General features: G+C 45.4%; 1 protein-coding gene across 2 annotated transcripts in view; it reads right to left on the bottom strand.

The window, feature by feature from the left end:
- Positions 1-15809, bottom strand: part of LOC138282919 (UDP-glucuronosyltransferase 3A1-like) — a 347196-nt gene that overhangs the window by 9446 nt on the left and 321941 nt on the right. For both annotated transcript variants that reach the window (XM_069220977.1, XM_069220968.1), the window contains one exon: positions 9876-10095. In XM_069220977.1, the coding sequence (XP_069077078.1) occupies positions 9876-10095 (220 nt within the window). The remainder of the gene's footprint in view (positions 1-9875; positions 10096-15809) is intronic.

The following is a 15809-nucleotide window of genomic DNA, read 5'->3' as shown; positions in this document are numbered from 1 at the left end:
GATGAGATATCCGATGGTGTAACCCCTCTGCCAAACTCTAAACTAGGCCCATTGTCCTTACCCCCTCATTCTCAATTGCTTCCTTTTTGGGCCAGACTAACCAACAGGGACTAGAACAAAATATGTGTTCAGTTTCTGACATTTAGGCCCTCATTATGAACACGGCGGTTTTCACCGCCGTGTTCAGGCTGGTGGTCTTTCTATCGGCCACCAGCGCCCCTGGGACCCAGCTGGACGTATTCCAAACATTCTGCTGGGCCGAGTCATTGCCGCCATCAATGCCTCTGTGCGGCGGGTGCAGCTGCACCTGTTGCGCAGATCACTGCTGTAAATCAGGCAGTGACCTGCGCGATGGGGCACTGCACAGGGGCCCCTGCACTGCCCATGCCAAGTATCCCAATTATCCCAATTCCCCAGGGAAAGGCTGGGGGAATTGGGATCATTATCTGACGGGGCAGCAGCACTGCCTCATCGGATAATGATGCAATCCACCTTGGCTTCATTATGTGGCGGTCTGGGCCGCCATGCCGGTTAGCGGGATTTCCCACCACCGCCGGCATGGCGGCCCAGACCGCCAAGAACATAATGAGGGCCTTAGTCTCTAGTTCTAGAGGATTTCACATGGTAAAAATGGTCCTATACTAGATTGATTACCTGTTCTCACACTACCACCACTGATCAGTTTACTTCAGGAGTTACTGTTCAATTCAGGATTAGAAATAACCCTAAGTGAGTAGGGTGGTTCAATATAGGAAGTGGACATTATTTCTAATCTGACAAAAGAATAGCATCATGCAGGTCACTAGCTGCAATAAATACCTCTAGCCTGCTCTCCCTAAAACTAGGTCTTACATCTCTGAGTTTATGAGACATAGGTCGGGGGTAGTGTTTTGCTCAAAGACAAGTAGTACAAACTTATGGTCGAATTTAAAAGAAGCATCAGGAGTGACATAGGATGAGAATAAGGAGTGATCAAATAAATGGGTGAGTACTGTGATCCCTATATCCATGGCATGTTCTTTGTTCTTTATTTTTAATTGACTACAGGATGATTAATTATTTTATCAAACAAAACAAAAAAACTGAGAAAATCATTATAAAAACAAAACCTTAAAAAAACAATGTGGTTCTGGTATCATTCATGTCATCAAGGAAAATATTTTGGAGCAAAAAAATGCAGGAAAATGTTCCACAATGTCCAAAAATATGCTGTGGAATATTGTGAAGATTTTGTCAACAGAAAGCAAAAAACTTTTAGGGTCATGTTTTTCTTTTTTGCCTTCCTACCAAACTGATTCTAGACATTTTCAAAGTGGAAAATTCATAGACGAATGCTAGGCACATGTGGCTGCTCCGTGATCACCCGACCCCTTTCTACCTACCTGCCTCCACAACCATTGTGCATGCATTTATTTCTAAAAATCGTGCCACCCTTCCACCAAGTTAGTTTCTCTTCAGGAACGAGGAGCTCCCTGATTTAAAAGGCAGAATGGGGAAGCTGTGACCCATATGAAAAGCTCTAGCCAAATTCAGCTGCCCGTCTCTGCTGTGGTGTGCTATTTTGTTATAACATAAGCAGGTGCTGCCCAAAAACTACTTTTTTCTTTAGCATAGGCTGATCAACCTGGATCTTACCTGCAAGTCTCCATGTCCTGCTTTTTCCCTCTGGTTCTTGCTTTTCCACTCCAACATATCCCAGACTGTGCCAGTCATGCTATGTAGTGGTGCAGTGAAGTGCAGGAAGATAGAGATGCCAAAAAAACAAGGACTTGAATGACTATCTGTTGGACCTGGCCCTTTTTGCAGGGTCATCCCCAATCTTTTTGCCTCTTTCCTCCTATTTTTCCTGGCCAGTTTTTGTTGGCTTTAGGACTCTGGCACTTCACCACTGCAAAGCAGTGCTAAAGTGCACATGCTGTCCGTGTAAACTGTATTGGTGATTGGTTTATCCATGGTTGCCATATCTGATTTACTAGTAAGTCCCTAGTAAAATGCACTAGAGGTGCCCAGGGCCAGTAAATCAAATGCTACTAGTGGGCCTGCAGCATTGATTGTGCCACCAACGAGTAGCCCTGTAAACACAGGCCAGACCTGCCTCTTCAGCGCCTGTTTGCAGTTTTAAACTGCCAGTTTGAGCTGGCAAGGGTAGCCACTAGCTAGGCCCTAACCTTCCCTTTTTGTACATGCAAGGCACCCCACGGAGGGCCCTAGGCAGCCCCATGGGCAGGGTGCAGTGTATGTTAAAGGTAAGACATGTACTGATGTGTTTTTCATGTCCTGACAGTGAAATACTGCCAAATTTGTTTTTCACTGTTGCAAGGCCTATCTCTCTCATAGGTTAACATGGGGGTTGCCTTTAAATACATTTTTTAAGCAGTTTCCCGTTGGGGGCAGATAGAGATTTGGAGTTTGGGGTCTCTGAACTCACAATTTAAAAATACAACTTTTGGTAAAGTTGGTTTTTAAATTGTCAGTTTGAAAATGCCACTTTTAGAAAGTGGGCTTTTTCTTTCTTAAACCATGCTGTGACTCTGCCTGCTTGTGTATTCCCTGCCTGGGTGAGCCTGACAGTTGGGCTGTTTGTGAATCTCCACAAGCCATGATACAAAGGGCGCTGGAGTATATCCTGCCTATCCCGATGGGCCATCTGGGCTAGAGTGGAAGGAGGGGTGGTCACTTACACCTGAGTGGGCTGTGCCTGCCCTCACACAATGCAATCTCCATCTCATTGAGTCTACAGCCAGGCCTGGGCAAGGCAGGATCTTGTGAACAACACAGACTTTCCTTTGAAGTTTGCCTACTTCAAAGGCAGAAAGCTGTATAAGGAGTGGACCCAAAACCCCACATTTTTAGATTACTTCTGGAACCAAGAGGAACTTCTGCCAAGGAGAAGTACTGCCCCTCTGCCTATGACTGTCCTTTGCTGGGTTGGCCTGCAGTTGCTGCTTCTGCCTGAAAAAGGACAAAGATTGGACTTTGTGGTATATTCCTGCTTGTGAAGTGTCTCCTAGGGTTTGGACTGAGCTTGCCTCCTGTTTTGAAGTCTCAGGGCCATCAAAGACTTCTTGTGCCAGCACCTGGACTCTCTGCTGAGACGCCTACCCTGCCAAGTGGTGCCCTATCTAGACCCTGGGCCCTGGAAAGGTGTAGCTGGGGGAACCAAGGTGAAAATCCATGCACAGGAGCTGTCCAGGGAAAGTTTTGATGTACCACCTGTAACGCGACTGTAAAAACGACACACCACCTGCCTCCCAGCTGAAATCGACGCACCACCTGCATAGTGGCTGAGAAACTTACGCATCACCTGCATCGCTGATGGAGAAACAAAGCACCTGCTCCCGGCTGCTGAAACCAATGCAAACCCCATTCAGCTCGGTTTTCCATCACCGTGCAGCCAGGTTTAGCAAGCATCATCACTGGGCATCAAAATCAATGTGAACATGCATGGTCCCGAGGTGCCCTGTCTGGAAAACGAAACATCGCTGACTTTTTTGATGCACGCTCGCCCGTGCGGCTTTATTTTTGATGCAAATCAGGTATGTTGTGTAACAACGTTTTCATTGTTTCCTATGGAGTAAGAATCTATTATTTTAGAAATCTATAACTTTACTTCTGTAAGTTGGATTTTTATTGTTTTGGTCTTGTTTGATTTAGATAAATACTGCCTATTTTTCTAAACTGGTGTAGTTTCCATTTTGTAGTGTTTTCACTGTATTACTCTGTGTATTGGTACAAATGCTTTACACATTGCCTTTGAGATACTCCTGACTGCTTGCTCCAAGCTACTAAGGGGTTGTCTTAGGAGTGTAACTCCCTTACCAAGACTAGAGTGAGGGTCCCTGCTTGGACAGAGTGTAAACTGACTGCCAACCAGAGAACCCATTTCTAACACCATCTCCGTAGTAACACTAAAATAAATCTAATTTGAGCCTCCCTTCACATGGTCCTCATGGAGTGGGCTTTGTACTGTTTGATCAGGTGGCAAGTATGTTGTGCACCAGAACATCTGTTCTCCATAGATTAGGGACCTTATTTGTTGTTTCTTATACTGCAGCTGTTGATTGAATTTCTTCATGTATGTTTATTTTCATATTAAAACTTGTTTTATGTATTTTTAGTTCTAATAGAATTTCTAACTCTATGTTTTTATATTTATATAACAAGGGTTTTAAAGTAGAACTAATTGAATTATACACGTAACACGGCAGAAGAATTTCTATGAGTATTCTCTTATATTACGTCACTTATCTACTCATCTTTAGGACAGTTTCTCAAAATGGCAGTGAGTTACTATAAAAACAGTGACTTCAGCTCTCTCAGGTAAAGAGAAGCCTTTCAATGTCTTGCTCCCCTGCACAGGCTACTCATCAGAGGCAGCATCCAGTTTGCAGGGCTCTTCATTCATAGAGGAGGCCACACATCTCTGCTCCTCTCACTCAGTGCAGCAGGTAGTGTTTTCCTACACTATGTCAGTGTTGGCATCTCCACAGTCAATCAGTGGGCTCTTATGCTGGCCACTTGAAGGGTCAGCCAAGGAGGGCGGCAGGCAGAGTGCAAGAGCGTGTAAAGAGGAAGGAGGTGAAATAAAGGGTTATTTTTCTTCCCATGCCTGAAGGACGCTATTGTCCTGAAGTAGAAAGCATTATTAGTGTTAAGTCTATGGCTATCCAAAATGGTTGTCTTTGCATTGGTTGTTGTCTAAAGTTCCCCAACCAAGATGGTACCAACTTTATTTCCTGTGAATTCAAGTCCTGTCTGGACCATGTATAGGGGGGTTTTGTTTTGAGATACGTGTCACAATGCTCTTTTTACCTTTCTTTTTGTCACATTCATCACCTATTTTGAAATCGTTTTGTCCCTCAGTTTTGCTCATTTTTCCTGCAGCTGCATTCCTTGTTTGGATATTGTAGTTCAGATCTTTTGTCTGTCTCTTTTTCCACTATAGTTCAGGGTAGTTTTGGTGCCTTGCAATCAACCCTTGATTTTCCATCTTTTTTATACCCTTGGCACCTTTCATGTTTATATTAAATGCATGTTGGCCCTGTGTCTCATGGGAAGTGTAACCCTTCTTTTGGGCAAGCAAGACCAAAAATTGAGAGACTTTCCCAACATCTAATCTCTGACACATCTAGTGAGCTTGTTATTTCGACACTAAGGTTGCAGACTGGAACCACAGTGGATTCCCATAAACATAATTTGCCCATGTGGGGGACAGGCTGCCTCGTTTCTTCTTTTGGTGACTGAACCTTCCAGTGCTAATGTATATGGCCATACCTTAGTAAGAAGGGAATTCAGACATTTATAATCACTGTAATGCTTTTTATGTCTGTGATGTTGTTGCATACACACCGCATTAAAACGGTTTCTATTAAAACCACTTAAAAAGCTACTTCAGTATTTTTGTGTGGGCTCTCCTTGGAGAAAGAATGAAGGCAACTCACTTAAACGCCTGTGCCTCTGGCAGGTAATGTTGCATTCCTAATGTGAACTTCCTTTGGGTAAGTTAATTGGTGTTTCGTGGGACACACATCTGTTTTCTGTGCTTTGAATGGTAAGTTGTTATACTTGTACTTCCTTAGGGCTATGGGAAATGTATCAGATATTGCCAGGATAAACCCTGTCACATAGCAGGACCTCGCACCAGCTCTCCCTGCGACAGGCCTCACTGCTGTTCAGCACCTATTTCTCCCCCAGCACTCCTGCTGCCTTTGCTGCTGCTCTACTCATCCTTACTCCCCTCGTGCCCCCTTGTGCCTCTCAAGCTTTTTTTTCACTTGTTTTGTCACTTGTTACTCTTGTTGCCGTCTCCTGTTGTGCCTCCTTCCCTCTGTTTGCCTTTGCCTTCCCACGCTCTATACTGCCTCCTTACTGCCCATTTCTCTGTCCTTTTTTGCCTGTCTGGCCTGTTTCTGCCTTTATCTGTCGCTTTTGCCATCTCTGTTGTCTATTACCTCCATCTGCCCTCCCGTCTGCTTCCTATTATTTTCCCTCTTCCTGCCTCCCACCACCCAGGGCCCTTCCCTCCCCCAGGACCTACTTAATAGCATGCCTAGGACAAACCCATCTATGCCCATCTGCGCCTGGACCACCCCTAGCACCAGGAATCCTGGCCTCCTGCCACCCACTGCTACTCCACCAAGAAACTCAGAGCCATGAACCCTGGACACCACAACAGCAGCTGCTGGACCGCCTCTTCTCGAGCAAACAGAGGACCCTTCACCTGCCAATGCTGCTGCTTCTCCTCCAACTTGAAGCTGCCAGCCCCATGATCATCTGGAAGACCACGAACAACCCAAAACTACTCCGATGAATCCTGCTCAATGCCAGATCCCTCTGCAAACATGCCACCAAAATCTGGGACTCCATCACCTACCTCTCCCCCGACGTGGCCTTCGTCACCAAAACCTGGCTAACCCCCTCCTCGAACCCAGACATTGCCACTGCCACACCAGATGGCTACAAGACTACACACTGAGACGACATCAACAAAGATGATGGGGGCATTGCCATCATCTTCAAGAACACTATTCGAAGCATCGCCACCATTGACCTAACCACTCCCCTAATAGAACACCTCAGTTTCCAGCTATAAACCAACGCCAAGACAACCGTAAGGCATCCTCGCACACAGACCCCCAGGATTCTGACTGGCGTTCTGCAACGCCACACCAGCCATCGATTCCACCACTGCACCCTACTCAGAGACCTCAACTACCACATCGACAATCCCAGTGGCATCAACTCTACCACTCTGCTTGAGAATATAAGCAACATAGGCCTCACCCAACTGGTCACCGTACTCACACACAAAGCCGGACACACACTCAACCCCCTCTTCACTTCTAGCGACACAGTCAGTTTCAGCCACATCACAGAACTCTCCTGGTCCGACCAGAGCATTGTCCATATCACCATCGCCTTTGCTCAACGTACCACCACCAAGAACCACGGAACAGACTACTGCAGCTGGAGTAATGTAACAGGAACATGAAGCCCCTGCCTTATACAAACACAAAGGCTCATTCAACCTGGACCAGGCCATCCAGAACTTTTTCACCTGGATCACAGAATGCACTGACAGAGTTGCCCCACTGAAACCAGCCAGAACCAATAAAACTTCTAGGCACGCCAATTGGTACACCCCGGAGCTCAGAGCTACCAATTGCAGCTGCTACAAACTCGACAAACAATAGCAGTCCACCAGGAATCCCTCTGATAGAACCACCTACAAAGCAGTCCTCAGCAACTACCACCAACAAATCAAGGAAACTAAGAGAACAGCCATTGTGACCTGCATTGAATCAGCAAAAACTGCACAAAGGAACTCCTCTGAATAGTTAATGAATAAGCCAATCCAACAGTCACAGAGAATACGATTCACCCATCCTAAGAACTCTGGGACACCTGCGCAGAGTAATTCAACAGCAAGATCGCCACTATATGCAACAACTTTGACCCCCAACCCTCGGTCTTCAACCCCAGCCCTCTCGACCCCCCCCCAGCGTACACCAGCAGAACGGTCACCAAGTGGTCACCACTCACCACAGAATCCACCTCTGCCATCATGTCCTCCATCCACTCCAGGGCACCCTCTGACCCTTGCCCCACCATCTGTTCAACCTCAGAAGCAACCTCTTCAGCACAGACCTCACCAGTATCCTCAACACCTCCATCACCTCAGCAGTTTTTCCAGACAAATGGAATCATGTGGAAATCAGACTCTTCCTGAAAAAAAAACCTCCACAGACCCCAGCAAACTTAAAAATTACTGACCCATCTTGCTGCTCCCCTACCCTGCCAAAATACTTGAGAAGGCCATGAATCAACAGCTCACTACTACCTGGAAAGAAACAACTTGCTTGCCATCTCCCAATCAGGTTTCCGCTCCAGCCATAGTACCGAGACCGCACTAATCGCCGCCACGGACAACATCAGAGCACTCCTATCAGCCGCCTTCAACACCATCTCCCACCACACCCTTATCAGCATAATCAACAGTATCGGCATACAACACCCTCAAACGGATTGCCTCCTCTCTGACAAGACACACTCAGAGCATCCGGATACCTCCCTACACTTCCACACCCAAGAACATCATTTGCAGCGTAACCCTCAGTTCATCCCTCAGCCTCACATTATTCAACACCAATATGACCCCCCCTGGCAGACACTGTCAGATCCCACGGGCTCAACATCATCTCCTACGCAGACGATATTCAACTCATCCTTTTTTCTCACTGAAGACCCTTCCACCACCAGAACAAGTTTCTGAAATGCCATGACCAACTTAGCTGACTGGATGAGAGCAACCTGCCTCAAGCTCAACTCCAACAAAAGGCGGTCCTGAACTTTGGGAAAAAACACTTTGTTGTGGGACCATAGCTGGTGGCCAGCCTAACTCGGACCCACTCCCACACCCACAGATTATACGCGCAACCTTGGCGTTATCTTCGATGGCAAACTGACCATGAAGCAGCAGATCAACACAGTCACCTCCTCCTGCTTCCACACTCCCCACATGCTCTGCAAAATCTTCCAACGGGTCCCAGCTAACATCAGGAAAATCATCACCCAGGCCGTCATCACCAGTCGCCTTGACTACGGCAACGTCCTCTAGGCTGGCATCTCCTCCCATCTCCTAAAGAAATTCCAGACAACACAGAACACCGCAGCCAGACTCATCCTAGAACTACCCAAGTGCACCCACATCACCCCCCACCTCAGAGACCTCCACTGGCTTACCATCCAGAAGAGATGCCACTTCAAGCTCCTCAGGCACGCCTACAAAGCCCTGCATGACTAAGGACCAGACTACATCAACCAATGTCTACACTTCCGGCAGCCCACCAAACACCTCTGTTCATCGTCTCTGGCCCTCGCACACACTCCCTGGATCTGTCTCATCTACAGCAGTGGCCACTCCTTTTCTTACATTGCCGCCAAAGCCTGGAACATTCTTCCCCTCCCCTTCACTCCACCCTCACTAACAGACTTCAGGAAGAGACTGAAGCCCTGGCTCTTCGACAGAGAGATCGTACCCCAGTGCCCAGCACCCCCAAGGGTGATTGATTGATTGACATAACACATAACACGCAGACAATGGCCCAAAAGCAGCTCCAAGCTCAGGACAGCATTTATGTTCATCTGCTTATTCATCTCAGCTAGGTAATGTCCCTTTTAATCTGTGTCAAATTATCAGATATAAAGGACTGCATCGCTTACTGCAACAGTTCTAAATGAGCAATTAATCTCTAGATGTATTACTTATAAATAGGGTTCCGCTTTTATGGTATTTATTTTTTCGACATCTCCATCTGTATTTATCCATATTTATTGTCTGCAACGGTTATTTTCCACATTTATTTAACTGATAAATGTTCACTCACATTTGAATGTCCCAAAGGTTTCAGCAGTATATAGTGCAGTTGCCTTGTAGAATAGCATAAATAGCTGTAGATCTGCACTTATTTAAGCGTAACTAGGAAATATGTTGTCTTTTTCCATCTCACCTACTTCTCAATCTATACACCGAGTAACCTGGCACTCATGATTGATAGTAGAAAAAAATCTCCCGAAGGCAGCCTATTTTCCATATTTTTTTCTATTTAAACCTAAATACAGACCGGAAAATAAATAGTTTTCTGACTGAATTTATCTGCAAAAATCAATAAAAAACGGAAACTGGGTGCCCTACTTATAAATCATGTTTTTTATTACTCTCATACTTATTATCATTATTATTATTATTTACATCATACATATATTTTGTAGAGAAAAACTGCATACTGAATTATCAAATAGGAGTGTAGGTCTGAGTATTGATTTGTAAATCAAAATTACATACATGTTAAAACAATCTAACCAATTTGATATACCTTGGGTCTTCTATGAGCTGTTTCATTGTTGTCGTAAATCTCTCCCTGGTGAGCTGCTTTGAAGGAATTGCAATGCCCATTTTTTTTTCCGTCACTCGAACCATATTGTCGAACTGATCTCCGAAAAGGGGAATCCCCAAAACAGGAACGCCGTGATAAATGGATTCCATCAAACTATTCATTCCACCATGGGTAACCGCAAGCCGGACCTTAGGGTGCCCTACAAAATCAATTAAAATATGACATATTTCCCATTTTTATTTGAAAGTATTGCATGCAAGACTGCAGAACTAAGAAATATTAGCTCACGGAAGATGCAATCTGGTGTACTTTAGAAAGCGATTTGTTATTTTCTGATGTTAATCAGGATTTTTTCACAACATTAACATCAGTTGGGTCATTACCAGTCAGGAAGCTGTTCAGTGTTATCTTTCTGGTGCCAAAGTGAAATAGCATGTTCCTCACATGTGCTCTACTAAGGTTTCCAGGTTTTTCACATTTTTATGATGCATTCCGCATGTTGGCTTTGCAAGCACAGAAAAAGATGAAACACAATACCAATTTCTTTGACTCTGGACCTAATTCCGAGTTGGATTATTCTGTGTGGGTCCAGCAGGACTCTCTCTCCTGATGGGGCAGTAGTGGATCTTTCAGTTTGCCTTAACCTCTAAATCTTGCCCTTTGTGACATCACATACAAGTCTTGGGCATATTCAGAAACTGCAGTTTTAGTATGTTTAGTAGTACTACAATACTACTACTGGCCTACTACAAAATACTATTTACAAACCTAAGTGGAGAGGTCTCCGCCTCATCCTTTCCTGTATTTTATATGTGGAAATCTCCGCCCCCAACTGCAGAAATCTCCGCTCACGTAGGTGTACATTTCAGTAGTAAATGTGGGAGAATGGGGGAATTGCTAGAAAATGGGAATATTTATGACTGAATGGGAGCGGTTTTGGTAGTAGTAAGGAGTGCTTAATGGAGGACTAAAGAGGGACTTATATAGGGACGTGAACCCACAGCAAAAGTTAGCCCCTTCCTATTCTCAAACTGCACTTCTTGAATTCGGCCAGAAGCTGAAGACCTGCCTTCTCAAGTAGTCCCACTAGGCCCTAGGTGTGCACACACTCACACCTATGCAGGACCAGGATACCCTCCCATATTCTCATAGCATAACATATGGATTACTCGTTTTTTAGCTCTAGTAACGTCAGGATTTTTGGGACCTTGGCAAAAAGACCCCATTTGAGCTCTGATAGGAATGCTGAGCTGGACGAAAGACCTGGAAAGACAGCGAACCTCACTGCAGCAGCAGCATGATCTAATGCTTACCTTGTGTGAAAAAGAGGGGTACAAACATGGACAGTTGAAGTAACACCTGAAAAAACTAGGAATAAATCAGAACACTGGAGTTGTGGAGCAGAGAACACCTGCCGCAGAAGCAAGAGCTGCACGCTCCAGGCACCAGGGAGCAATACTGGACAGGGCAACAGAGGATTAGGGTGGAGGCGGGAGACGCCTGGGCAAAACGTACAGGTGAATTTCTTTACTCTGGCTTTATTCCCTCTTTGTGCCTGTGTGGGAGCAATATGTGTTTTCCTTTGGTATTTCCAGGCACTTCCTCCACTTAAGTTTCAACTAAGGAATTTGAAACAAAGTAACAAAGGGCAAGGCACAATGAGGTAAGCTGCCACAAAGTATTCATAAGTAATAAAACTGACTTTTTAACCACTTTAGAATGGTAAAAAGCAATAGAACAGAAGGAAAAGTATGTTATTTCACAGTCTTATGAAAGGATTATAAAGGCATTAGCCATTATGGCATAGTTAAGGGAGAAATGCAACTTAAACTAATTTACTCAGTACTTGATTAACAAAGGCTTCATTACATAGCATTGGTAAAGGGGCCTATTTAGACATATTCTATTAACAGTTTGAAAGTACAAGTGGTTAAGACCAGTTCAAGACCAGGTTTAGATACGTGGATCAACTACAACTATTAACAGTCATAGGAGCACGTTGTGTTGCTCTTTATGTCCTCTGTTTCTTAACTTTATATCATGGTGGACAAAAAAAGGAGATGGCGGTCAAGGGCTAATTGAAGGCCTCAGAGGATCTCCTTTAACTCTGGAAGGGGCCAGAGTGAGAGTAGGACACAGCAGGGGGTGAATAAAACATATTAGTAATTCACCAGAAAAGCTTACTAAGCAGCATACCCTCAATCAGCCCAAATAGCCTGGATCTCAGCTAGGAAGCCTCCGACATAAGAGATTCTCAAGAAATAGGCCCAGATAGAAGGAATGTTAAAGAGGGTAACCAAGATCCCATACAGGCGGCTAGAAAAGCAGACTTACAGGAAGACAAATTACTGTGTTGAACATTGAGAATAAAGGAACGATTAGCAACAAAACAACTGTCCCTTTCTCAAATGGACAAGACTGAAGTATCTAGTAGGACTCTTTCAAAGTCTTCACCCATCAACGCTTCAGGAAAGGGACTCAAAAAGCAATTACAGGTAAAAGACCAAATGAAGAAGAATTACCCAAAAGCTCTCCTACAATGGCTACAACCTAGGAGAGACCACATCTCAGGCTCGCTAGAAGACAGCAACCTACCCCCCATCCAATGGAAAGCCTATTTACAAAACATGACTATCCATGATCACCTCCAATATGCACAATATAGTCAGAGGGTTACAATAGTAAAGTGTTTCCAGTACAAGTACATTGTTCCAATAGATATTGCCTATTCAATACATCTCCCAATAATAAAATGCAAGCTGTGGATGGGTACGTACAGCCTATAGAGTCCAAAGCATTTTCAAGGCAGGTTATTTCAACTGCTAAGAGTACTATTGACTCCACTGGTCCTCATGTAAAAGTATCCTGATAGAAATCAAAGGCATTAGAAAGATACAAATAGAGTAAGGTCCCAAGATGGAAGCATTGGGGAAAAAGTGGATTCCCTAGACAAGAGGCTGGGTGCATTCATGGAAAACCAACAGGCAATAGTTACTAGAGTATCCTGTTTAGAGGAGCAAGCAAAAATAACAGCAACCACATAGTATTTACAGATCAAACCTTGATTAGTGAATCACTGATGGAAAGCGTAGTGATGAATTAGGCGGAGTAGAATTAGGTGGATCTACCAACTACACGAGCACAACGAGTGTCAACAGGTATGTCTAAAACAGGCAGCAAATCCAGGACCATCATCGCATACTTTCAGGTCTATAAAATTAAAGAACTGGTCCTCAGTATTGCGTTGGGGAGGGGTCCCCAGAGGAGGAGTATATTCGTTCATAGTAGTTGGTGAAGACCTCTTTGTTTTTATGTCTCCCATAGCATTGCGTATGGTACCCACTAAAGTTATTGGGGTCTCTGATCGCAATAGCCATGCTTGTGTTCGCCCAGGTTTGTCACCACCGGCGTTTTGGTGGGCTATAAATGTTCTATAATCCAAGTACTCCAAAGTTTCAGTTCCTCCCAGTAGTGGCGACGTACGGTCATCAGTTGTGGGTGCACCGCTGGGATTGTTATCGCCTCTAGTTCTAGTAAGCAGATCTGTTCTTCAACTTTCAGCCCACTACAGGTAAGAGTTGTTCAGGTACCCCATGCTGTGGCTACACAGTGCCCCCGCATGACAATCTTCATGGCTTCCTATTCTGTTCCACAAGATCTGGTTGATCCTGCGTTTTCAGCAGTGGAAATCTGTGTGGCCACCGTTTCTCTGTATACTGTGTCTTGTAGAGCTTCTGTGCAGAAGTGCCAGGAGTGTGTTGGGGGGTCGTTCTCCCCATTGAAATGTAAGCTTAAGTGGATTGTGGTCTGAGAGGGAACTACAAGGTACTTGGAGGTGCGTATAAGAGGCCAACGTTTGGTGTTACAAAATAATTAATCCAGGCAAGTGTGTACCTGATGTCTTGGTGAGTAATATGAGTACACCCTGTCCTCTGGATGGCTCAGACGCCATACATCATGCAAGTGAGATTTGTAACCATTGCTGGAAGTGTTTTGTTGCATGTATACCTTCTGTGCCTGGTAGTGGGGGCACTGAGCAATCCCAGTCAGTTTTGTGTATACAGTTAAAGTTGCCTCCCCATATCCTTGGGCTTGTGGTGGAAGTAATAGGGTCGACGAGAGGGTATCTAAAAAGGCTCCTTGGGCATTATTGGGCAAATAGAGCGAAATCAGATAGAAGGTTCGCCCATCAAGGGTGCCCTCCAATAATACATACCGACCTTCAGTATTAATCAAGACCCTTGATTTCAGAAAGGCGAACTCTGGGGCGATCCAAATAAGGACTCCTTGGGAGTAGGCTGAGTGTCTTGCACCGTACACCTGCCCACTCCATCCTCTATTAACTTTGTCTAACTCCCCCAAAGTTAGGTAGGTCTCTTGGAGACATGTAAACGGAATGTGCCGATGTCTGACATAGACATAGGTCTTATTTCTCCGAGCTGGGGTGGCTATACCGCCGATATTCCATGGGAGTGCTTTGAATGTGGTGGCCATGCACTCAAGTGTTGTACTCTTGGACCTCTTACTGTGCCAACCCTCCAACCCCGTCGCCCACATCCTGCACCCTGCTACACACAGAATTATCCAGATAATAAGAAAACAAAACTTGTTAAACAGTAATGATACGCACTTCCCCTACCGTAGGCTTGAGCACCCAACTGCACCATGTCACTTCCCCTCAAACAAAACAACTGGCATTCAACCATTGCGGAACAGTTCTGTGGGGGTAGGCCTAGTAAAGCTTAGAGGGAGTCATGATGTGACTCCACATTGGGTCGATGTGGCAAGACATCCAAGGCCAGCCACCCAATGCGGCTTACCTTAGTAGCAGGTAATGGATACCCACGGATCCCAGCCCCCCTGTTACTCTCACGCTCTCCATCAGGAGGGGCTCCCCTAGAGGTCATCTGCTGAGCATGGAGTACATTTCCGACCTGGAGGATCCCTAACATCAGATAATTGCGAACCACTGGGGTCCGATCTGGATTCAGGCAGCTGCTTGGCACAGAAGGGTGCAAAGGAGTTCGTGCTGCAGAGGGAGGCATTCGTTACTGCCCTGGCCCGCTAAGGCGACATCTGGTCTTTAGTAGGTTTCACCATGAGAGATCTCCTCTTATGGCATCTTGATTTGGGTCTCAACCAGCTTTCAGTCTATGAGGTCTCTCCCTGCATGCAAGCTAGGTTCTCAGCATGAAGCCAAGTCACACATGGAAGACATGCACCGTATTGCCATGAGTTACTCGTAGCTTCGCTGGAAAAAGCAGAGTATGTTTCAGATCCAATTCGCGGAGCCGCTGTTGGACTTTGACATAGGAGTCTCTTTGGCGTTGGACTGCAATAGTGAAGTCAGGGTAGGCTGTGATCATTGCATTCTCATATTGCCAAGGGCCTTTGGTGCGAAACCGCTGCAGGAGTAGTGCCAGTCCCAGTAATTAAGCACAGGAGGCCCACCTTGTGTGTGATGTGCTTGCTCGATGGAAAAACATTTTGGTACTATATCACCCAAAACTGTTTTGATCAGCCAATTCTCAAGGAATAGTTCCACACTAGGGCCCTCGGCACATTCAGGAAAGCCCAAGAAGTGGATGTTGTTGCATCTCGAGTGGCTCCCTGAGTCCTCTGCTCTGCAGTGTAGGGTGGCAACCTGTTTCAATCAATCCTGTAAGTCATGTCTTGTCAGCCTCACTGTGGCGAGGGTGGATTCTGCTTCCTCCACTCGGTCAACCAGGTGACGGTGGTCTGCTCTCAACAGATTCACATCCAAGGATCCAGTGCTGATTCAATTTTCCAAAGAGATTTTGGTGTCCATGATGGCTTGGAGCACCTTGTCAAATTGAGCGGAGTGTGCCTGGAGAGTTGCTTCAAGGTGCACAAACAGTACGGGCCTGGGGGAATAAATTATTAATGCAGGGC

This window comes from Pleurodeles waltl, chromosome 1_1 (genome assembly GCF_031143425.1).
Source record: "Pleurodeles waltl isolate 20211129_DDA chromosome 1_1, aPleWal1.hap1.20221129, whole genome shotgun sequence".
NCBI classification, from domain to species: Eukaryota; Metazoa; Chordata; class Amphibia; order Caudata; family Salamandridae; genus Pleurodeles; species Pleurodeles waltl.
The sequence above is the reverse complement of the archived record's forward strand: the minus strand, read 5'-3'. Positions and strand labels throughout refer to the sequence as shown.